Raw genomic sequence first — 24,997 nt, forward strand, 5'->3', positions numbered from 1 at the left:
TACTTGAATTTGACAGAAATCAGCACAATTTCTGGTGAAACAGTGATAGATTCTTCTATTTATTATAGAAAAAATCTGTAAACTAAGACTTAAAATTATTGAAAAAATAGTATAAGTTATAGGACAAAATAGTACTATATTGGTTTGTAGGGGGCAATTTAAATTCTTTATACTATTTTTTCAATAATTTTTTTCTTATGTAAATGGAGCTACTAAAGGAATTAAATGAGGTTGGTGATTTAAAGTTCAAAGAATATAAGAAAATTGATTGAATTTAGAAGAAAATAAGAAGTATAAAATTGTGACATTGGATAAAATGAAAGATAAATTCGGGCTTACAATAATTGCCGAGTTGGAAGATTATAAAGTACACTTACCGAACAGATTTTTGACTGTTTTGGATGAAAAAAAGATTTAAAGAATTGAATAAAAATGATAAATTACACTTGATTGTTACTGGAAAGAAGACTATTAAAGATAAAGACTGTGTTACAATTAACTTCGTGGAATAAAGATTTCGAAGATTTCTGGATTATTTTTCATTAAAACAGCTTATAAATGTAGAAGCAAACATTGAACAGTAAAACAGCTATAGATTCGGTTATTTTTTCATTCGTTGATTTACAGATTAGTTTATGGTTCAATGGACAGTATTTTACATTGATTTTTCTGTCTGTCCCAAAAGTGCGCTAGAACCCTCATATTCATATCTACTTATATATATATATATATATATATATATATATATATATATATAATATATACAGGTGTAAATTATGTCTGGAAACACCCAAATATATCCTTTAATAATTTAAATATAAATTTGAAACCTCTTACAATTGTGATAGAGATTGGGCATCTACTTTTTTGGAACAATGTTTTGTTTATGTCACACCAACGGGGGACGTCCTGCCGAGGGTATCGTGAATATTCTTAATGGAAGCCTATACCCTTGTGATACATAATTTTAAAAGGTAATAGCTTACTGAAATTGAATGCCACAAACCGCATCTCAAAGGAATTATTCTATCAGAAAATAGAGCATTTTTAGTATTGAAAATTTACTGATGTTCAACAATGTAATTTTAACAATGGTTCTTGCCACAAAATGTGTTACACTAATTTTTTTTAAGCATTTTTTAAATGTTCAATTAAAATAAAATAAACAATTTATTTTTAAGCTGGTTTCATTAGTACAAATTTACCAGTTTTTATTACAATGAATAAAACTTATGAGTCACTTTCTCTGATTACTTATGAATCTGTACTTGGTGTTTTCCAGTCAGCAGCAGGAAGGTTTAAAGAGACAAAGGTCACTAGCCTATGAGAAACATTATTTGTGTTATTAATCATCTGGTCTACAGGTTTCAGTTTGTTGAGCATGGAGCTTTCACTAGACAGGTCTAAGCTTGGGAATTACAAATGGACAAAGGTCATATATCATTCCTGTCGAGTTAATCAGTGTCTCTGAAGCATTGCTGTCAACAAGTTAATCTAATTACAGTAGTTTAGTTTTTATTTGGCATTTTAATGGTATTGTCTGAAAGAGAACGAATTACTCTGTTGATGATGCGAGGATATGGCGATCGTCAAAGATCTTATCGGGAAGTTTGTAATTTGTTTTAATGACACTTTCCCAGAAAGGAATCCCATAAGTGTTTCAACAATATCAAAAACTATTGAAGCGTTTTGAAATGACAGGGAGTGATACGTAATCGGCCAAAGTCGGGTAGGAATACAATCTGCAACAGATGAAGAACATGCACTAGATGTTTTTGCAAACATTTATTGAGGACCCACATACATCGCTCAGAAAAGCTGCACAGCAACATGATATGCACCCTATGTCCTGTGAGTAAGATTTTGAAAATTAATAAATACAAACCATTTTAAAGTTCATTTAGTCCAACAGTTTAAGTGAGGATGATTACGACAGAAGAAGAGTTGAGTTTTGTGAACTTGTGAATGCGCAAATGTGATGACAATAGAGATTTTTCTGACCAACATACTATTTTCTGATGAGGCAACTTTTTTCCTAAATGGCAATGTTAACAGGCACAAATTGCCGTTACTGGGCTAGTGAAAACCCACATTGGATTACTGAGTCCCATTCACAGCAACCACAAAAACTGAACGTATGGTGTGGAATTTTAGGTAACAAAATTGTTGGACCCTTTTTCATCAATTGGAAATTTAAATGCCGAACTTTACTACAATATGCTCCAAAATGAAATAATCCCAGCATATTCAAATTGCATCAGGAGAATACTTTGATAATGTATGGTTTCAGCAGGATGGTGCTCCACCCCATTATGGGAGACAGGTAAGAGAGTATTTGGATTTAAGGTTTCCTCATAAATGGATTGGCCGCCGAAGAGGAGAAATCGAATGGCCTCCAAGATCTCCGGATTTTGTCACCAATCGATTATTTCCTATGGGGTCCCATTATTTAAATCCAATGTTTATAGAAGAAAGCCTCATAATTTGGAAGACCTAAGAAACAGGATTATAGAGGAGATTGCTTTGATAACTGAAGAAATGTTAGGCAACTCTGTCGAATCATTTTACACAAGATTGGCTCATTTTCAAACCGTAGAAGGAACACAGTTCGAACAATTGCTTTGACACCAAATGCAGGTAAAACGTTTGTTGTAAGACTTTTCTAACAGCATACATTATTTTTTATTTGTAATAAGAAATCAATAACATAAGTATTTCCATAATTGTACTGTAATAAAAACTGGCAAATTTGTGCTAATAGAACCAGCTTAAAATGAAATTTTTTTGTTTATTTAATTGAACATTTAAAAAAATGCTAAAAAATTAGTGTAACACATTTTGTGGCAAGAACCATGTTTAAAATTACATTGTTGAACATCAGTAAATTTTCAATACTAAAAATGCTCTATTTTCTGATAGAATAATTCCTTTGAGATGCGGTTTGTGGCATTCAATTCAGTAAGCTATTACCTTTAAAATTATGTATCACAAGGTATAGGCTTCCATTAAGAATATTTCACGATAACCCTCGGCAGGACGTCCCCCGTTGGTGTGACATAACAAAACATTGTTCCAAAAAGTAGATGCCCAATCTCTATCACGATTGTAAGAGGTTTCAAATTTATATTTAAATTATTAAAGGATATATTTGGGTGTTTCCAGACATAATATACACCCTGTATATATATCAAGCACTAAATATAGTGTGAATCAGAGCAAACTTACATTCATTATTGATCAATTACAATTTTTCTTATACTTGTGTGTATATAATACATGTCATTTATATTAAATACATCAGGTTAATAATAAGATAAAGTCTTAGGAATACTAAAAGAGAGCATCTTGTAACAGGGTTGTATAATTAATTTGTATATGTGATTCTAACAATTCACCATTACTACACTGTACGAAGGATCATCATAAATCCAAATGTATAATTTGGATTTAAACTGTTTAAATGATCAACTTTGGAATGAAATGGTTGATTTATTAAAATCTTTACCACAATTTGGCGTGAATGAATATCCTGTAAAGGATAACCATACTGGGAGTAATTTCAAACTGCATCACCAAGAACCAGCACCAAAAAGAAGTAAATTTACTTTTCTGATTTTGATATTTCAACCAATTTTATAATTAAAAAACAGATTTTTATTCCCAAATAGAACAAAATTTCATGTATAGGCTCAATTAAAAACCATACATAATACAAAATTTGTTATACTAAATTTATATTTGCAAAGAAAAATATCTATGCTTTAGATATGCCCTATGCATGTGTCTCTACCTAATCGGAGCAAACATTTCACTGTTACAAATTATGTGTAAGGCAGTCTCCCTAGACTACGACTCAAGAGAAACCCTTTCAGGCAGGTTGTGGTACCCTCCCTAGCAAAATATTTTATAAAACAATATTTTGCTCCCATTTCATATATTCTATATTTTTGATCGCCCACTGCAACAAGTCTGCTTCATGTTTTCATGGACAACAGCTGATTGTCACTATGCACATTACGATCACAAAAACATGTTATTATGATAATTTCCGTATTAAAAAACGTGTATGATAACCATATTACCGAAGTTTTGTAAATAATATTTTCTTTACAGTTTGTATTTTATGGTAACATAAAGCAAGACTATTTAGCTTATATTCTAAGTTACTATTTATGACAGCAAAAAGCCATCTTTTTACATGAGAATTTACATAGAATAGGTAGAGCAGATTTATATTTACCTAATTAGAAGGATATTCCTCTTCTTAAAAGAGTGTGTCTAATTTACCCTGAGCCACGATAAAACATTTTAAGATAAAAACATACATTTATTCTTATTGATGCTATATTTTATACAGTTAAATAAATTATGAAATAAACAATAATTATCACTGAGTGGTGAACGTTCACATATACACAACAAGTGGGTGGATGCATAAACATAGACACAAGAAATGCAAGCTAGATGTTAGACGAGTTTCAGAATTAATTGACTTAAGAGTGTATTAATTTTTTAATAATTATTTTAGTTCATTAACTAAGTCACCTAAGTCTAAATTTATTTGTAATAAATCATGTACAATATGACACTATTCCATGTATAACTTTATACAATGAATAAATAAATTTGAAATTTAAATTTAAATAGCGTGTTACAGTGGAATTTGAAAACCCCTTTTCTTTTGCTATTTTGAATATTGCCTCACTTCACAATTTAACATTTTATTCCTATCAATATTGATGTCCAATATTTAACCATTCGAATGCTGTAAGTAGAATATCTCACCGATTAAATCTAACATTAAATGTTCCAACAAGTAGAATATTGTGTGGTATCTAAGAACAATGCATTATATTAATGTTAGTTCTACAAAAGCCCTCCAGAATGCGTAAGAGTACTTCTTTGGTGTTTTGGTGTGAAAAAATGTGCAGCATGACTCATCACAACATCCCATGACAGAAACAACTCACGCTTTAGTATGTTTAGTCAGACCGGACACACACGCAGTTACTATGCTCTTAATTTGTTTGTAAACTGATATATGCTATTATTGACTGTTGTACTAGGTTATTTACTTCTAAAATGTGACTTCATTCATTGTTTTATACTTGGTGTAACAAAACTCTCTACACAAAATTTAGGATATTGTTACATGGGCAAAAAAAGAGTTTAAATGTTGGAATTGAATAACAAATAATTGACTTATTGCAAGTTTCATCCAACAATGCATATTCAATCTCAAATTTCTGTACAATAAAGTAATACAAACTTGGAACATAACTAGCCATGATACACATTTGTGAGGCTGGTACAATCAATCCTTAAAAATACTAATTATAAACTAAAGTTTCCAGTCCACTTAATCTTAAATATAAGCAGTCTTGCACTGTTTGATTTTAAATAAAAAATAATAGAATTCCATTACTAACAAGTAAAATTGTTCAACATACACAAACACAAATAAAATTGATACAAAAATTGTAATATTTATGTTTAAATAATAACTCGCATAGTACAATAACACTACAGTCATACCAAGGGGTGATTTATATCTCCTAATGTTTGGTGGGAGAAAGTTTGTGCCAGTAAATTGTTACCATTTTGTTATTACGTTTTTCTTAATAAAATACAAATGTGTAATGAGCTTCTTCTACACAATATGGTGTCTGAAATTTAATATAATTACTAATGGCTGATATAAAAAGATTATCCACTTATCAGTACAAGAAAATGAAAAATTTATATCAAAGCAAAAAGGATTGGTTTTAAAGGTGTATTTAAGCCAAAAACACTGTAGAATAAAACAGAGCGGAACGGGAAGAAACAGGGCCTTCAGAAGCACCAAGGTGGTATTTTTATTTTATTTACCAATACGCAGTACTGAGTTAAAAAACTTGGGTTATCAACACCCTTAGTAAGACTGATACCTACTTGTTTTTCAGTAGTGTAAGATTGCCAAATAAGCATAGTATATTCGTACAGACCATAAGACAAGCCATGAATATACATTAAACTTTACAACAGATTGTACCAAAGATTTATTCTATTATCCTTTTTATATCAAATTGGCTGTAAAGGAGCCAACTCGATAAAAAATAATAATCGACTACAATAATAATTTAACTACAAACTGGATAGACCACATAGCTTGCTTTCATGAGTGGAAGGGGTGTAGAGCTCAGAATAAGTAAAAATAAAACCATTATTAATGACAATTTTCACCTTATTAAACAGAAAGAAAAATATTGGAAAATAGTATTGGAAATATTAATTGCTCTTGTGTGAATTTCTGATATAGAGCTCAAAATCATTTATTCTTCGAAGCACGAACATCTTCAGAAGATTCATGGTAATGAGACACAGGTATTACTTGAGAAAAGGTGTCTAGAATGAAATGGTACAGTTGCTTGTGTTGCAAAGTATTACTATATAATTCTTGATGCAATCCAGATGTGAGTTATGTGGAAAACATTATAGTGATTGCAAGATTTGTGTAATCACAAACTCCAAAAAAAGTTCAGTGAAATTCAAGGATATTTCTTGGTTTGATACCCTTGACTGAGACAACAGGTGATAGTTTAACAGAAGCATTATAAACATTACAAATAAAAATAGAACACATTGGTGTTTTTTATTCAGACTGACTGATTTCAGTATCTAGCACCAAAATGTGCTGCGAGCGCGTACAGTGACCTAGGACTTAACACTATGGCGCCTGTTTCTATGTCTCGTGTCTCAACTCGGCTTGAATACAGGTGTGTTTCATTTCTCAGACGCAGTGAAATTATTTTAAACTTTTCCTTTTGTTACTATCGATGTCAACGATTTGTGCAGAAATGGACAGATACATCTAATAAATAGGAATTGATTTTAGGTCATGGCTACGATACAAGCAGCAAGGAGCGATAGCGTCCAACATAGTTTATTAAATAATGAGCATAAAATGGGATAAAATTTGCTGCATGTATCATATCAGACTTCTTACTACTAATCGACCCGTAGGAGCAGTTCACACGATCTAGAATTGCGCAAGCCCAACCACGGCAACTCGTGGCGATCGGTCTTAGCATGATTTACAGTGGTTTCAAACACCGACAGAACGCAGATAAAAGCTGCTGTTGGCTGTAGTAGCGAAATCGTGGGACCCTTTTAGACGGTTAATGCAAGTTTCAGTGTTCTTTTGCTATTCAAGTTTCCCTTCCCTGCCTCATTCAGCAGTGGTCTTGCTGAAACATCAATAATTTTTTTTAACTATTTATATTTTTTATAATGCTTTGCTGTTTCATAGTTTAAGGCGAAGCAGAAGAGACTGAAAAGTGGCAAGATAATTTATAGTTTATTCTATCTTGAGTTCCAGATTTCGATCAAGTCAGTTTTACTTGATGCTACTGCACTCAGAACTATTTTTTCTTCCCCTGACTGAAAGACAGTTGTCTCCACACGTAGTTCTAAAAAGATCTTTGGACCTCCATTACTTATATTTGTATCTTCAGAATCTGAGCCTTTTACAGAAGCCAATCAAATTTAAGGGCTTCTGTTCTCTGATGTCCTTGAGGCATTGCTACACGAACTTGGGGAAAAGCCCAGAATAAAAAAAAATTATTACCAAATATCCAAAAAATCATTCTACGAACAAATGTTAAATATTAACTTCTTACGAGGGGTATTAGAAAAATAAGGTTCCCTATGCCGCCGAGACAGAATGTGATATGTTGGGACAAATCTGGCAACACTTTCTTACTCATCAGCTGTCCCTCTCTATATCCATACCACTCTCGCCCCGCTACGTCCAACAGTGCCGGCCTAGCTGCTTTCGAAGATGGAGCTCACTATCGTTGTTACTGCCAGATGCGAAATTCGTGTTGTGATACGTTTTTTAAATGCAAAACAGATTTCACCTGTTGAAATTCATCGTCAGTTAATCGAAGTTTATGGGGAAAACTGCATATCTGTTCAACACGTTCGGAAATGGTGTAGAGAATTCAGTGAAGGCCGCATGGAAATTCACGATGAAAACCGAAGTGAACGGCCTTCAGTTTCAGATGGAGTTGTTCAAAAAGTTGAGACAATATTGCTTGAAGATCGGAGAATCACCATTCACAGGAACCACAGTAAACTCTGACAGATATTGCGACACAGTAAGAAAACTGAGACGCGCGATCCAGAACCGCCGCAGAGGAAAATTGTCCAGTGGTGTGAGGCTTCTCCATGACAACGCTCGACCTCATGTCTCACTTCAAACTCAAGAACTGTTGACAAATATTGGCTGGACTGTTGTGCCCCATCCCTCCTACAGCCCAGACCTAGCCCCAAGTGATTATCACTTATTCCCAAAATTAAAGGAACAATAGGGTGGCCAACGCTTCAGTACCGATGATGAAGTCAAGGAAGAGGTTACTCGATTCCTCAAAGGATTGGTGGCAGAATTCTACAACATGGGGATAGAAAAGTTGGAGCATCGTCTACAAAAGTGTTTGGACAGAAACGGTGATTATGTGGAAAAATAGCTTAACTTTTAAGTTTTAAATTGATGTATAACACTAAGTAGAAATATAGAGCTGTCTATTTGAAAAAATCATGGGAACCTTATTTTTCTAATACCCCTCGTAATTCCACAATATAGGACTACATTCTTCTATTATCTACTTTTATTATAAACCATTCAAAGTTTAAGTCACCTTTTTTTAACAGGTAATAACATCAGAACTGAAATGAAAAACACCTGTATTCAGAGAGAGTTGAGCCACAAGAACCGGCAACAGTTTTTGGCTCCTTTTGGTCCATGAAACAAATATCCTAAAGGTTCTTTGGAGAATTTTGTTACATCCTGTATAGTTCATAAAGTTATATTTGATAAGTATTTTTATTTTACTATGCAACCATGGAGAAGTACTATCTTGATATAACTTGTTATCTTGTATTAGTATTTCATAATTGTTTTACTAGTACAGTAGAGCGTTGATTATCCGTAAAAATTGGTGCAGAGGGGTTTTCGGATAATCAAACATCACTGTAAAAAAACCTAGTTTTTGTTGAGGGTAGGGGAATGTGTGGGACAGAATAAAACATGTTTTTGGACTAGAACACACAATAGCACCTTTTAATATCACACGAAAGTATAAAATGTAATGTGAAGGTTACACATAAAGTAGAGATTACACATACAGAAAATTCAGTTTTGTCTCAGTGGCTTAGATATCGTAGAAACAGTACATACTTTACTTAAAATAAGATAAAATAGAAACAGTACAAAATCTATCCAAAATTAGATACATATGATAAAACAGTAAAAAATTTACCTAAAAGAAAAAGTTGAACATGTTTGTTTACTTAATCTTTGACACCCGTTTTAAGTCTCATAGGCATCTTAAAGACAGCAGCTGTACAGCTACACTTTCATCTTACTGTTCCAACCATTCAATGTCAGTCTCAAAGCACTGGAAGGCTTCTTCATTGGTCGGACTTTGTTCAACCGAGACATTGTCATCATCTTCATCAATGTCATCTTTAGACTCTTGTACCCGCGCTATTACGTCGTCATCTATCAAGAGTTCATAACCAGGATCAACCTCATCACACTCTGGCCACTCATGAATGTTTTCAACTAATCTGTGAGTGGCGCTGCGTGTTCAGTGACATGGTAATATAGATGACATAGATCCTTTAAATCATACTGCCGATATATCACACAATTTTTATTGATACAATATATTTATCAATGAATATGAACTTTTTCAATGATTTTCAACAAAATAACCGATACCAACAATGCGAAGGAAAAAGTGGTAGGCATGCACAAGATCACACAGCGCCATCTAGTATCTGGTGACATTAAGAGCCTATATAATCATAATGTACGACCAAAGCCAGATAGGGCTAACCAATCGAACAATTTCAGCGGGATTTAACTTTTGGTTAACCGACGTTTTGGATGACCGACTTTCGGATAATCAATGCTCTACTATATAACATTACTTATTATGCCTATAATAACTGACTTAGTGTAATTATAATTCATTTGTAACAAACTGATTTGGAATTTATCATATTTAAAGTCAAATACTGTAATGTGCCTTTTTCGCCTTTATATCTTTTAAATTTTAATTATTTTATATTTGTATTTCATACTTTTAAACTAGTATAATTTAATGCCTACTATACTAATATTGTACTGTGTGTAATTATAATTACGTAGTAAACCCTTTGGTGACAAGTCTATATTACAAGAAGTAAACCAGGAAAAACGGGCTATTTTGATGGGATTAGCAGAATTTTGGGAAAATAGCTACATTTTAGGAACACAAATCATATCCTTTACCTGTTTTTTTTTTTTATTGTCTATTATAAAAAGGGGTACCAGAATATATGTCGTATGCAAAAAATATATTTGTATGAATTTTTAATACTTATAATAAGTATTGTAAATTTGAAATTTTCGAAAAACCACTCATGACCAGTGATAAAAAAATCCATACGTATTCTAACAGTGAACATGTCTATATAAAACTACAAAAAGTATGGCTCAAGAAAACTCTCAGTTAGGAATATATTTACACATTTTACATAAAAGTACCGTGTTTTCCCACAATTGATGAATAAAATTGGACTCATTTGAACTAAAGCATATGTTTTCCAGATAGGCCTACTTTTAGTTCAGTGCACTGACAAAAAAAAAAACAAATAATTTACAAAATAAAAAATGAATTTGCATTAAATGCAGTATACATTATATGGATAACACATTGCATGCAGCCCTCTTTCACACTTCTTGCAAGCTGTTTTAGATTTTTTCATCTTGCCACCACTTTATAGGCTCTTTTTGCTGCAAACAGTACATCTTTCCTTATTTTCTGGCAGTTTGAACACTCATTGTTCTTCACGTAAATCAAACAAAATACAGAAATAGGAAATACGGCATAAATAACACTATTTACAATGTAAACACATCCTAACAACTGTCTTGGTACTTTTTGGATGACCACTAATTTTGGATGAGGTTTCCTTATCAGGGGCCAAAATAAACTTCATTATCTGTTACTAGTACGTAATTTTACCCTAATTTGTTTTTGGTCCCCTATAAGGAAAAGTTGTCCAAAAATAGTGGCCTCCGAAGAAGCAGCGACCGGTGTTTAGTCTGACCATAGAGGAACCAGACGGACGACATTACATGTATACAGTCATAGAATAAACAAACAAAAAGTCAAATACTATTTAAAAAACAATAATATTTCGTTACTTTCTGTTTTGTATCACTGAACGATGGCAAACGTCCAGGGAAATCCTGTTTCCCTAACACATACTTAAAATTTTGTTTTGTAAAGGATTTTGATTTCATAAAATGATTGTACTATGCCGCTTGGAGGGGAAATTGATTAATGCGCATTTGCAAGCTAGGTGCCGAGCACCGTGGCCTACACATTGTCTATGGCAGACGCCCTTGTGCAGCACTTGCTGTCTGCAGTGAAGGTTAATGTGGCTGTTATAGTAATTTGTTACCTGTGATGTATAGGTGGGGACCAAGAGCAGTTTACTAATGTTGGAACATTTGTTCAAGGATGCATCAAAACCTTCCTTGATATCAAAGTTGATCAGCTCCAGATGGTTCAGACATGGTAACTTGCTGATGGTATGTATGATGGCATTTGTGGGGCAGTCCTGTTGTCCCTGCAAAGTACATTCAACTTACAAATCCAAACATATAAATTGTTTAAATTAGTTTTATTGATAAAAATTACGTTTTTCATCTTAAGTTTTGGCTATTGAAAAATTATTCAAACTCTTAAAAAAAATTTCACAAGAAATTTTGTAATATTTAATCACTAATTAAGAGAAATCTTATAGAATTACACTTTTGCCTAACAATCAGGATTACTAGTCAAAAGGTTAATGCCAACATCTATTAATACCTCTCGTTTGCGTAACGATGCTGGTTTGAAATAGCTTAGAAAACTGCTATATTTCATACCTTTTCGAGACGAAGCCGTTTGAGCTTAGTGAGCTGTGAGAAGCCCTGTATCACATGTGTCTCTGTCACATTGATCATATCCCCCAGCTCTAGAGACTCCAGCTGAGTCATCTTGCCTACCACCTCCAGAACCTCCGACGTGTTCTTCACCTCTATCAGCGACTACCAACAATCAATTCATTTTATTGAATGTATAAAAAAGATAATACTAACTACTAAGCAACGCAATGTGCTTGTCAATTGGAGAGAACCCGTGTGGTATATATTGTGGCCATACCAAGTAACTAAAACATTTTCTTCTTTCTCTATACCCCCTAATCTCACTTAACTAATAAGTCATTATTTTATAAAGATAGATTATTTTCAAATTTGAAAAATGCACCAAAATGGCACAATAAAGGGGATAGAAGTGATATTTGAGCAATTTTAAAATGTAAATATGTATTGTATGTTAAATGTAAAATTATTTAATTTTTATAAGTCCAAAAAGTTGCTAGCATGTCCCTCGCCAAGAGTACAAGGGACTGTCTGAACAGTTGCGCTACGAACACAGCAGTTCTGTTATTTTACTTGTCATGTGCTGCAATCTTGCCGTAGATCTCTGAAACTTTTCATACCTGTTCTAAATGAAGTATATTTACTTTCTGTTGTCTCAGTTTAGCCTGTTAACGTGGGACTACTTAGTGGACAATATCTGTGAAACACATAAATGCAGGCCCTTACAATGAATGTACTTTATTAATGATTGTGTATTATTTTTTTTATTACAATTATTCAGACAACATTTGAATTATTCTGTGTGTTTAGGCTGCAATTTTTGAATCTTTATATAGACAAAAACTTTAAATACGAAAACTGTTTCTTGTAAAAAGACCTTTAGTGTTTTAGGAATTTTTGTATTCTTAATGATATTTTTCAAATTTGTAAAAGTCCAATTACGTGCCGCTACCACAAAATTTCCTAATAGAATACCCCAGTAATAATAAACTTGGAAAGAATTGGTACCTTCCAAAATAGAAAGAATAACACAATACTTGATTTAAACACCCTTTTTAAGAAATATAGCACACTCTGTAAATAGAGTTTAAGACATTTCACGTTTATTTTCACCAAACTGTTTTATATACTGAGACCTTTAAACGTCACAGAACTGGATAAAGGTTTATTTATTTCCTCCAAGCGTGCAATTAGGTTTAAAAAACTTATGTTAATTTGCTTAGTTTTATATGAAATAAAATTTCAGAATTAATTATAGAAAGAAAAAAAAAATTAAAAGTGTTGTTTAAGACTTTTAAAATATATTATTCATATAAATATGTATAAGAAAACAAAAAATACAATTCGCCATCAGTGAAAAAAATCATGATTAAAGAAAACAAAATTGATTCAGTTGCTATAAACAATGTTCAGATGCAACATAATATGTTGCAATAGCAGCAATTCAACATATGAACAGAGTTTTTGTGCAGATCTCGAATTGCACTATCATCCTCCCCACATAGAAAAAGCCGTTGTACGCGCCAGTGTGCAGCGCAAAATGGTGTTTGATTGTAATGACAACCAATTTCGGATACATTAAGAGGTGGCCGAGAATAATAAATAAAGTGAAATGATGATAAGTTAAGAGGAAAAAAATAAACCTCAGACCTAATTGGTGACTCCGACAATAAGTCAAAGACATTATGGAATATTATAAACAATGAAAGGAAGGATAAACCAGAGCCGAAAACCAATGGAAGCTCCATGTAGAACAGGAAACATTAGAAGGCGCCCAAGAAATAGCCAACCACTTCAAAATTCTTTTTGCTGCTGCAGCTGAAAAACGCTGTTGAATGTCACAGAACAGGAGCTGCATTTTCCTGTTTTGTGAAATTCAACAGGAGCTGCACTTTCAAGGTACAGAAGCCGAAAAATACAGAAATTTATAGACTCTTTAAAAAGGTATTTTCCCATCACAGCTAAAAACAGGAAAAGTAAACCCAAAATACAAGAAATGTCCTAACACAGACACAAACAGCTACAGACCAATTTCCCTAATATCCACATTTTCAAAATTTTTTGAAAAAATTGTCTTTCAAAGACTCATTTGTCACCTGAAACAAAATGAACTGATAACAAACCAACAACACAGCTTTCTCAAAGGCAGATCTACTACAACTGCCCTAATACAGCTGACTGAACACATCATCGACCAACTAGAAAAAGGCTGCCTAGTCACCAGTCTATTTCTTGACTTCAGTAAGGCATTTGACTGCCTTAACCACAACCAGCTTCTCCAAAAGCTACAAGCATTAGGCATTAAGGGGAAAACAGCACAATGGTTCTGTAGCTACTTAAAAAACAGACAACAGCTTGTAGAAATAATAGATACTCAAAATGGATCAAAATACAGACTACACTGAAAGAGTTCCTCTAAGAAGAGAAGTTCCGCAAGGATCAGTTCTTGGCCCAGTATTGTTCCTTCTGCTCACAAATGACCTTCCATGCCAACTAGGAAATTACTATTCAGTAACTACAATACAGTTATTACCATATCTGACAAATCAATAGACACACTAAAACTACATGCCGACACAGTCTTTGCTAGAACCAAAATATACTGCAACAACAATGAGCTAGCACTAAATAAAAACAAAACGTGCAAATAAACTAAACCACCAGGTGCAGTGACACATAAAAACCTTATGTAAGAAACTTTGCTCTGGAATCTATGTCATTAGAAGAATAATGCATATGTGACCTGCATGCAGCTAAAAATATATTTTATATTCAAAATTACTTACCAGTTTTTTTAATTTAGTGAGATTCGTAAGTAAAGACACATTGATGACTGTTATCCCTGCCAGACCTCTGAGATTCAGTTCTATCAAATTTTGACAATTTCCTAAGTTTGTCATATTAATTTGACTGTTCCTGAAACCAGAAAAAGCAAAATAATTTTACTATTAAGCCAACAACTGATGAACAGAAGAATCATATTGGTGCATTACAAATAAATTACAATTAATTATTATAATAATACAAATACATCAGCAAGTTGTTTGAGTTTCAATACATTGACTGCTGCAGTGTATCCAGCTTCTCTATTTCGGGTCTCCTTGTGTGTGAAGGTACCTTCCTCATATAGGTGGAACTTTCCACCTATTGAACTAATGATTAAGTTGCAAGAATTATGAAGTATTTGAAGTTTTTCAATGAAACATTTAAAATTCATACAAATATATATTGAAGAAAAACATATAATGTAAAAAAATAAAATTATAGATTCCCAATGTCATAAAAGTTGGTAATGAATGTGAAATATTCATCATTTTAATAGGAAAACTATGTTTAAGATATGTATTTACAGCAAAACAATAGACAAAAACTTAACTTAAAGGTCCCCTGAGGGGCCCACCCCAATTCAAAATTTTTAAATGGTAACTACCCACATGTGACACATGTTGGAAAGGGAATAAAATACCTTTTATTTCCACAATCTTGTTTCTGCCGTGACGATTGGCATTTGCTATTGGCCTCTGGTCAGTTGTAAGTGGTTGGTAGACGAATGCAGACATATTATGACTTGTATTTTGTAGTTCAGTTTTAATGATTAGTATTGTGTATAGTTTTTTATCAAGTCCATGTTTTGAGTTAGTGAAGTTGACACACAACATGGTGGTTGTGATTCCTGAATTATGCGTGTCACAACGCTTTGGTATGATTTGTTTATTTTAACCTAGTTTGTAATTATGTATTAGATTAGTTATTTACCTGAAGAAGAAATCAGATTGCAGGTCTCAAAATGTAGTGTTACTGATTTTTTGTTTCACTGTCTATGATATTTTCCACTTTTGTCTATGTCAGTTGAAAAGGCAAATAAAAATATAACTGGATGTGGACCTAGCAGCAGTTACTATCAATTGAAATTTCATTAACGAGAGTTTTATAAAATTTTACAATTGCGAATTTAGCAGCGCTGTCTCTACAAAACAATGCTGATGTACTTGATTTTGTAGCAATGAATGTATAACAAATACTTCATTAACTTCATAAGCGATTCAATTTCTTCATTTCCTACAAGGAGTCATCATTTTACTAATACTCTCAACATATTTAAAAAATATTTCTTTACTTAAGTCGAAATGATGCTGAATTAGTTAATTAAAAAAAGAGCAACGAAAATGCTGTTATTTTAGTTATGGTCCCACAAAGTACTGTAAGACTTAACATATAACACTGTTTGCCGACCAATATGTGAAGAATACATCTGAAAGCTCTCAGTTGTTGAAGTTACCAAAGTTTGGTCAATTATATGTGGAACACATACGTAAGCACTGTTACTGACCAGTATCTTCCACTATTACTCCCAGATTGCAAACAAAGGTAGTCAATTATTGGCTTTTAATGATTTGTATTTGTATTCAGATATTGACTTTACAAAGAATAGAATCACATCACCACGAGAACACAACTGGATAGTTATTTTGTAAACTAACTACTACTTGCAGCTATAAAGTAAATAAACACAAGGAAGGCTGTGATTCAGATCAAAACTTGTTCATGATTGTAAACCAATCAACTAACCAGTCGGATGTCTGCACACTAGTGACTACTCAATATTTGGTTAAGTCGAAATTTGGACATAACTTTGGCATCAAAACATTAATTTTTCTTAGTTTAGATCAATCTAGTCAGACGAAAATCGGGAACGTGTGTGAGGAGTGTTCATAGACTAAACTAAACAATCGGTTGAGCGAATTTAATTGTCCACAGATTATTACGTGTAAGGGGGAGCCTAACGTGACATGGGGTAGAACTAACTTTCAATACACAAGTGGAGGCAACTATGGATTTACCAGCTTCAGGTGGAGCTTTTGAACACAATGTCAATTATGGACTGTAACCACCATGTGCACTCGACACACTGCAAAATTATCGTGTACATAATAGTCAATCTACATTAACTTAGTAGCATCGATAGCTTGACGTAAAATACAGTGTTTCAGATTAATCAAGTCTTCAATTCAAGAAGCCATCAAATTATTTCTTGATATCATGAGTTCTTTGAAACAGAAAAATTATTTTTGAGATTTCCCCGGTTCTACAATGAGATTCTTGTCTTTTTATGGGTTAATTCCTGGCTTATTCATGGTTGGGAGACCACCCTGAAAACATATCATATAACAACCGTGCCAATAATTTTTAAAACATATTTCTATAATTTACTCTTTCAACCTGTAAAAAAAATGCTTAAAATCATAATCTCAGAAAAATTATTCAAATAAATAAATTAAATACCTAAATATTGTAAATATATTACTTAGTGTACACCTTGATTAATTACTATAAATGTTTCATAACTTAAGTTACTGACTTCATAGTTTCAGCTGCTATGTACTCCAGCTGTGGACAGATGGCAGCTATCTGCTTTAGGAGTTTCGAGGTGCAGCGACACAGATCTAACTTCACCAACGTATTTACCTGTCAGCCAGATAAAATACCACATGTATAATTTATACTTAGTCTTGTCCTCATGAACTGAATACATCAAAACTTAGAATAAATTATTATTTCTTCAATACAGTAAAACCTCAGTTAACGAAACTCATGTTAAAACCGTAACAGTCCCATGAATGAAAATGATCGAAATCGTTTATATACAACATAACACTAGGTTTACCCTTGGTCTCTGAGCAGGTGAATGAAGCAAATGGCTAGGCAAATAACGTGTCCTTGATATAATTCACACTCCCCTTCCCTTACCACCCCTAGTAGCTATTAACGTATAAGTGTACAAGTACGTATTGTAAGAGTTTTTGAGCATGAAAAAAACAAAATCAGTTTTTTCTAAGATTGTGATTTTCTATTCTTGTCTGCGTGTTTACGTTCTGTACTCCTGTACCTGATGTTTTGAAAATGTCTTTCAAGTAGAAGGGTGTTAAAATTTTCTTTTACGGATAAATTATCTAGTGTCAAGAAGTTAAAAAAGGGACTGTCCTGAAAACTTATGGAATTGGAGTTCGTACTGTTTCAGAGAGTGCAAAATCTATTCCTAAATCCCCTATGCAAGCTGTGGTAAAAATTTAATAGAAAACAATAAAAACATCACACTTTCAAAAATTTTACACAACAATGAGAGCACGGCATACCATTGTCAGGTCCAATAAAAAGCTAAACTATTAGCAAAGTTGTTAGATGAGAAAGGAAACTATTTGTGACAGTTCTGGATGTTTTAAAAAGTGATATCGCATTCATCAACTCAACTTGTGCAGAGTTGTCTGGTGATGATACAGTAGACATTTTCAAAACAGAGTTAGAAGATAATACCCAATGCGTTAATCCTCAATCAACAAAATATGTGTTAATTTTAAAATTCTGTCTCAAAAATCTCTAGCCTCAGCAACTGAAACTTCTGCCCAAGACACAAAATGAAAAAAGCAATAACAGGTTTTTTTTGCTTCGAATGCTTCTGGCCCTCATCGGATCCCACTGAAGTGCAGAAGTAAAATAAACCTTAAGCGTTAAAGGATATTATGCCAAATGCTTTACCTAATTTTTATACTGCACAAAAAAGTGCTTGATGTCCTCTAGGCTATTTGAAGAATGGTTTTTAAGAGTTAGTGCTGAAAGTTGATGAGTTTTTGGTTGGAAAAAACATGCCCAGAAACTATACCTTATAAATCAATAATACGTGCACACATCCTAGTGAATTAAAAAAGTGGTGATATTGTTGTTCACTTCGTTCCTCCAAATGTTATTAGTCTAATTCAAGCATCTGGATTAAAGAGTAATAGAAACATTCAAACAAAACTACCGACCACTGCTACTGCGAACCATTCTGCAGAATTTCAATACACAAAGAGATGAATGAGTAGCACTGTCAGCAGTTCGTTTCATATGAAACATGTTATTTATAGGTTTGCACAGGAGGCTTGGGGTAAGGTTAAAAATCAAACGCTTCAAAGATGGTAGAGAAAACTTTATGGTAGACTAGAGGAAGAAGAATCAGAAAGTTTTGAAAAAGTGATAGACATGGTTAATAGAATTCCTGGATGCGAATACATAAATGAAAAGAGTACTAGATGAATAGATCATTTCCAAATGAATGTGAAGAACTCACAAATCAAGATATTGCAGACGCAGTGTTGCAGACAGCTGTTTATGACTGGGCTGAAAACTTAGAACCTGATGAAATTGATAACTGAGTCTGCAAAGTGATAGCTAATGATGGATTTGATGCATTGCAAGTACGAGGGGATACCCAAAAGTAACCGGAATTGTATTGCTGGCAGCCGGCAGCGTGTAGTACACATTCCTGCCGCTAGGCGTGTGTCGCGCAACCCATTGCGAGCTCAGTGATCCCAGTTCCGTTGTCCTAGTGCATTCTGTTCGTTCGTAGTGACTTTTTTCGCTAACCCTGTTTTGTTCTTGTTTCGTTTTTTGTCATGGCAAGTTTAAGTGAACAACGTGCAGCTGTGAAATTTTGTTTTTTTACTTGGTAAAAATGCTGCAGAAAGGACGAAAATTTTGAGAAAATTCGTGAACTTGTGCTCACCGACCGTCGACAGACAATTGATCAATCAATCAATCAATCTTTATTTACATATACATAGAATATAGTATTGCGTCAAAAACATTACATTGTAAGAAAAAACACAGGTTTACATTTACATATATACAAAAATTTTACTGTACATAGGTAAAAAAGTGTTAAATTTCAAGGTTATGATATAACATCATAAAAGTTGCTATAGTTTCTTTTTTTTTGTCAATGGGTTCTCCAGTTCAGGAACTCTCGTACTGTGTAGATGGATCGGTCCAGTAGCCAGTCTGACAGTGCGGTTTTCAGTTTTTTCTCAGGCAGCCTCTTGAAATTCTCAGGCAGTTGATTGTAGAAGGTGGCTCCTTTATAGGAAGGCTTCCTCTCGTATAGACTAAGGTGGTGAGCGTCAAGCAGAAAGTTGTGTCTGTACCTGGTGTTATAAGAATGCTGTTCTTCCATTCTAGTTTGGCCCGATTTTACTGTAAAGAGCACAGTTTCAAGGATGTAGAGTGAGGCCACTGTCAGTACTTTGAGCTCCTTAAAAGCCTCTCTGCAAGAGTCTCTGGGGCCCAGTCCGTTCAGAGTTCTTATTGCTCTTTTTTGTATGATCAGTACTCTTTGCAGATTTGTGTCACTTGTACCTCCCCAGGCTACCAGTCCGTATCGAAGCTGGGACTCAAAGAGTGAATAGTAGGCAGTTAGTGCTGTTTTATGGTCGCTGATCTGTTTCATTCTTCTAATAACAAAGAGACTGGAGTTCAATTTATTGCATAACTGGTTTATGTGAGGTGTCCATGTTAGGGTATTATCTAAAATTATGCCTAAGTATTTATTTATACTGACAGTTGTGATGTCTGGGAGCCCCTGATGGTTGTTTGGGGTTGTTGTGAAGATGAGTTGGCAGGTTTTGCTTTCATTTAAGACAAGGTCATTTTGGTAGCAGTATTGCTTTGCCATGTTATAAGCCACATAGGAATTTATTTCCAATTGTTCTTTATTTTTGTCAGCAACAATCAACGCTGTGTCATCCGCAAACATGACCGCCTCGCAGAAGTTTTCTAGGTATTTTGGAAAATCGTTTGCTAGAAGAATGTACAGGACAGGACCAAGCACTGATCCTTGTGGCACTCCTCTAGTTATTGGTAGTACTTGTGATTTCATCTTTTGTAGGACGTGATTGTCTTCATAGGTGATCTCTACCAACTGTTTCCTGTCACTTATATAGCTTTGAAACCATTGTGCTTCTTTTCCAGAAATACCGAGAACCCTTAGTTTCTTTATTATCAGTTTGTGGTCCAGGCAATCAAATGCTTTGCTGAAGTCCAGCAAGATTGTTGAGGCAATGTAGCCTTGTTCTAGCTTCTCTATGAGGCCTTCTATGAGTTGCGTAATGGCTGTTGTTGTTGACCTGTTCTTGATGAAGCCGTGCTGTTTAGAGGTAAAAAGGTTATGCTGATGAAGATGCTCTGTGAGTCTGTTGAGAACTACTCTTTCAAGAATTTTTGAGAAGTTTGGTATTAAGGAGATTGGGCGGTAGCTGGTTGCTTCAGTGGTTTTTCCACTTTTGTATTTTGGATATATTTTAGACGTTTTTAAAGTGCTAGGAAATACTCCTTCGTTAAGAGATTTATTTATTAGGTTTGTTAGAGGGGCTGCTAGTTCATTCTTACAGTATTTAATTAATTTAGATGAGATCTCGTCTTCTCCAGCCGAAGTTTTGGGTTTCATTGAATCTATAGTTTTTCTTATCTCTTCTTCAGTTGCCTTGTAAAGCTGGAGGTTTTGAGCCAATATATTTTCAACAGGGTCTTCTATTGTGCCATGTTCTTCCCTTTCGTTCTGTTTCAGTGTTCTATCTGCAATTGTCACAAAAAAACTGTTTAAGTAGTTTGCTATTCTATTGGGTGAGCTGTGCATGCCTCCTTCTATATTCAGGTTTTCTAAAACTGAAGTCTCACTCTTTTTCTTCCTCTCTGAATTTATTACTTTCCATAAGGCTTTTGATTTGTTCTCTGCTTGCTCTATAAGGTGTACATTGTGCTTTTTCCTCAGATCTTTCAGTTTGAGGTCATAGTTTTTCTTTCTGAGAGCTGTGTTATTTTTGTCTTCTATATTACCAGTGAGGATTTCTCGGTTTAATGCCTCTAAATATGATCTTTTAAGTTCTTCACATTCGGCATCCCATACTCTTTTTACTCGTGTTTTCTTTATTTGTACTGTTTTATGTGGGCATACCGCGTCCAGAGTAAACCGCAAGACACTATCCAGAGCAGTGAAGGCAGCCTCTGTATTTTCTTTAGATATTACATCTGCCCAGTTTTGGGTTGCTAAGATTGTTCGTATTTCCTCCATTTTGTGCATATTTATAACCCTTTGTTTAGACTTTATTGGAATATGATTGTCAATGTTTACGGTTACACGACACAGTTGAGCAGTGTGGTCTGAAAGCCCTGTGGTGATCACACTATGGGATACTTGATCCTCACTTATGTTTGTGCAGATGGCATCAATAGAGGTCTGGCTGTGGTGGGTGATTCTAGTAGGAGTTAGTTTTAATCTCTTAATATTGAATCCCTCTAGAGCTTCCATTAAGCTTTGGCTTTCTTGACTATCTGTCAGGTTATCAACATTTATGTCACCCATTATGACTATCGGGTTATTTGGATTTGGGATTTTGTCTAGTTCTGTTGAGAGTGTATCAATAGCGTTCTCAAGGTTAGAATGTGGAGGTCTGTAGACTCCCACTAGGTATAGAAAGCAGTTTTTGAGATTTATCTTCAGTGTTATGGATTCACAGATCATTTCACTTGTTGAGTCTGAGATGGATACTATGCTGACCTTGCTTTTTAAGTTCTTGTTGTTGAATATTGCCACACCACCTTTCCTATGTTGTGTCCTTGTGAACCCTCCAATGAGTTCATACTCTGGTATCCTGATGTTTTCTAGGTTTGCGCTGTTTAGTCCATGTTCTGTCAGTATGAGAATTTCGGGGTTGTGGGAGTGAAGGAAGTGTGTCAGTCGTTCTATTTTATTTTTGATTCCATCTATATTTTGGTGGGCCATTACAATGTTTTGGTGTGGCCGCGTGACCTTGTGTTGTTTAGGAGGTGTTTTATTTTTTTGAAGCTGGAGTTCCAGAGTGTTCGTGGTTTGTGTTTCACTTTGGTCTTGTCTCTTTCCTTGCTGTGCTGGATTTTGTCTAAAAAATCGTGGTCTGTGGTTGGCTGCTGCTGATGTGGGTTTGTTTCTTGCCTGTTAGTACTTTGGCCTGTGTTGATTGTTATGCTTTTTCTATTCAGCTGGTCAGTAGTGAGGTTATTTGCTGTGAATGCTAAGAGTTCCTTATTGTCAAGGGCGTTTGTCTGCTGGATCCATTTGCTTATTGTGTCATTCCTGCATGGTGTCACGTAAAGAAAGGATTTGGTGTGTCTAGATAGTGCTACTAGGCAGTGTGGGAGTGAGTTGTATATTTCCCCTGGGCTACTGGAAGTGCGTATTACAGCTATATTTGCAGCTTGTTTGCCCTGAAACTCATGGATGGTGGATGCTTTGTATCCTCTTTTGATAAGTTCTTTCTTTTCTGCCTGTTTAAAAGCCAGAACAGTGTACTCATCTGGGTGTAGCTTTAGATTTTCTAGGCCCTCAAAGTTTTGTATATCCAGTTCACCTACCATATCGTTTGTTGTTTCCATTCCTTGTGGGTAGAATTTTGAGAGGACAGCTGTCGTAGATTTAGTGCATCTGTAGGATGTGCTTAGCACTTTGACCGTTGTGGCTATTTCAGAGATTTTGTAGTATTTTACCTCCAGCTCGGTTGTTCTATTTATGTAGGGGATTTGATTGGTATCACCTATGAGTAGGACTTCTTTTGCTCCGGAGAGGGTTGCTGCAAATAGAATCTCCCCAGCGTGCATCATAAGTGCTTCGTCTATGATGAGCCTATCATACTGGTTTCCTTTCTCGATATGCTGTGAAGAGTTGATCAGAAATGAGTGTAGGGTTCGGAAGGTGTCATTAATGTTAGTTTTACAGTAGTTAGGGTGTGTGTCCTTGAACCTGTTTCTGAAGTCAATTGCTGAGTCTCTAGTAGGGAATAGGATTAGATCTCCAGGTTTAAAGTTCTTCTGTATATAGGTGGTTTTGCCACATCCTGGTACTCCTTGTACTAGGTTAAACGGAATATCCGGAGTAAGAGTAATATTGAGGTGTTTTATGCTGTTATATAGCCTCAGGTCGTTTAGGAGCTGTGTGTTATCTGAAACTAGGATGTTGTCATTAATAGCAAAATTGTTAGGGGATAATTTGTAATTTTGGTTTTCGTTTCTTTGCAGTTCCACTAGGCGTGCACCGTCATACCCGAATTGGTATTGTGTTTGTGTTTTTTCTGTTGTAAGCACTTTTCCTGTGCGTATATTTATGATGTCATACTTTTTCTTAGTCTTTTGGTGGAAAAGATCTATTTGGGAGGCTTCTGTCAGGTGGCTTACATTGTACTCCTTGTATATTTTACAATGCTCTTTAAGGATATATGTTTCCTTTGATTTCCAAAGCTCTTTTTGTTCGTGCATTGCCCCATGTATGTAGTTGAGCCTGTCGTTTCCAGTTGGACGAGTAGGGTGGTAGGTGTTTGGGCTTGGGAGGGACCCTCGAGTTGTTCTCCAAGTGCTGTATATAGCCGAGTCTCTTGTTGCTACTCTTGATATTTTTATTTGATTTTTGTACACTGTGTCATCAAGAATCCGGTCAATTGTTTTCTTCGTCTCCTTTTCTTGTGTATACAGGCGGAAGCGATGTAGGTAGGCATTGCTGGAGAACTGCAGAAATACCTGAAGGAGCTCTCTAATGCTTGAGGGGCTCAGGTTCACTTCCTTCATGTTTTCCTCTGAATTGATGGAGAAGAGCACTGGAAATTTGATGCATTCATTGGCCAGCTCTAGAAAGCGAAACAGTTTTTTCTTCCAGTTGTTGAGTTTGGCGGAAAAACAGATGATTATTTTTGTGTTTCCATTGTTGTCCTGAGTTGTAGTGAAGTTGTTGAATGAGATGTTTTTATTCTTTAGTCTCTTTTGAATTGCAGTGACGTTTTGAGTTGATGGTGATCTTGAAGTTGAGAAGGTATCATCAACATTGAAGAGGAAAATGCTACACGATTTGGTCATGTCTTCATCAGTCATGTACTGCGTAGTCAATATAGGTGTCTCTTCTGGTGGGAAAGAGTATGGTTTTAATCTTTCAAGATTTTTAAGATCCTCTTCGAGTAGGTTGGAAATGCGGCCTGTGTTTGGGTTTACTGAGGTGCTCCCAACATACTTGCGGGCGGTCGCTCTTGTCTCTGTAAGTTCTGAGTCTTCGTCATCACTTAATGGAATGTCTTCGAGTTTGCCTGTATCTATTTCCATGATGTCTCCTTTTGTGTTTGTTGAATGAATGTGTTTGGTGTTTGCATGGGATTTGGTGGGTAGTTTTTTGGTGTGGGTTGGGTAGGTTCCCACCGTCATTTCAGGAGA

General features: G+C 34.7%; 1 protein-coding gene across 3 annotated transcripts in view; it reads right to left on the reverse strand.

Annotated features, from left to right (window-relative positions):
* LOC124357691 overlaps positions 1-24,997 on the reverse strand; it is a 48,030-nt gene that overhangs the window by 15,254 nt on the left and 7,779 nt on the right. For 2 of the 3 annotated variants that reach the window (XM_046809682.1, XM_046809683.1), the window contains exons 3-6: positions 17,322-17,428; positions 14,749-14,878; positions 11,966-12,127; positions 11,497-11,664 (exon numbers count right to left, since the gene is read on the reverse strand). In XM_046809682.1, the coding sequence (XP_046665638.1) occupies positions 11,497-11,664; positions 11,966-12,127; positions 14,749-14,878; positions 17,322-17,428 (567 nt within the window). The remainder of the gene's footprint in view (positions 1-11,496; positions 11,665-11,965; positions 12,128-14,748; positions 14,879-17,321; positions 17,429-24,997) is intronic. The other variant, XM_046809685.1, reaches the window with a different exon arrangement.

This window comes from Homalodisca vitripennis, chromosome 3 (assembly GCF_021130785.1).
Source record: "Homalodisca vitripennis isolate AUS2020 chromosome 3, UT_GWSS_2.1, whole genome shotgun sequence".
NCBI lineage: Eukaryota > Metazoa > Arthropoda > Insecta > Hemiptera > Cicadellidae > Homalodisca > Homalodisca vitripennis.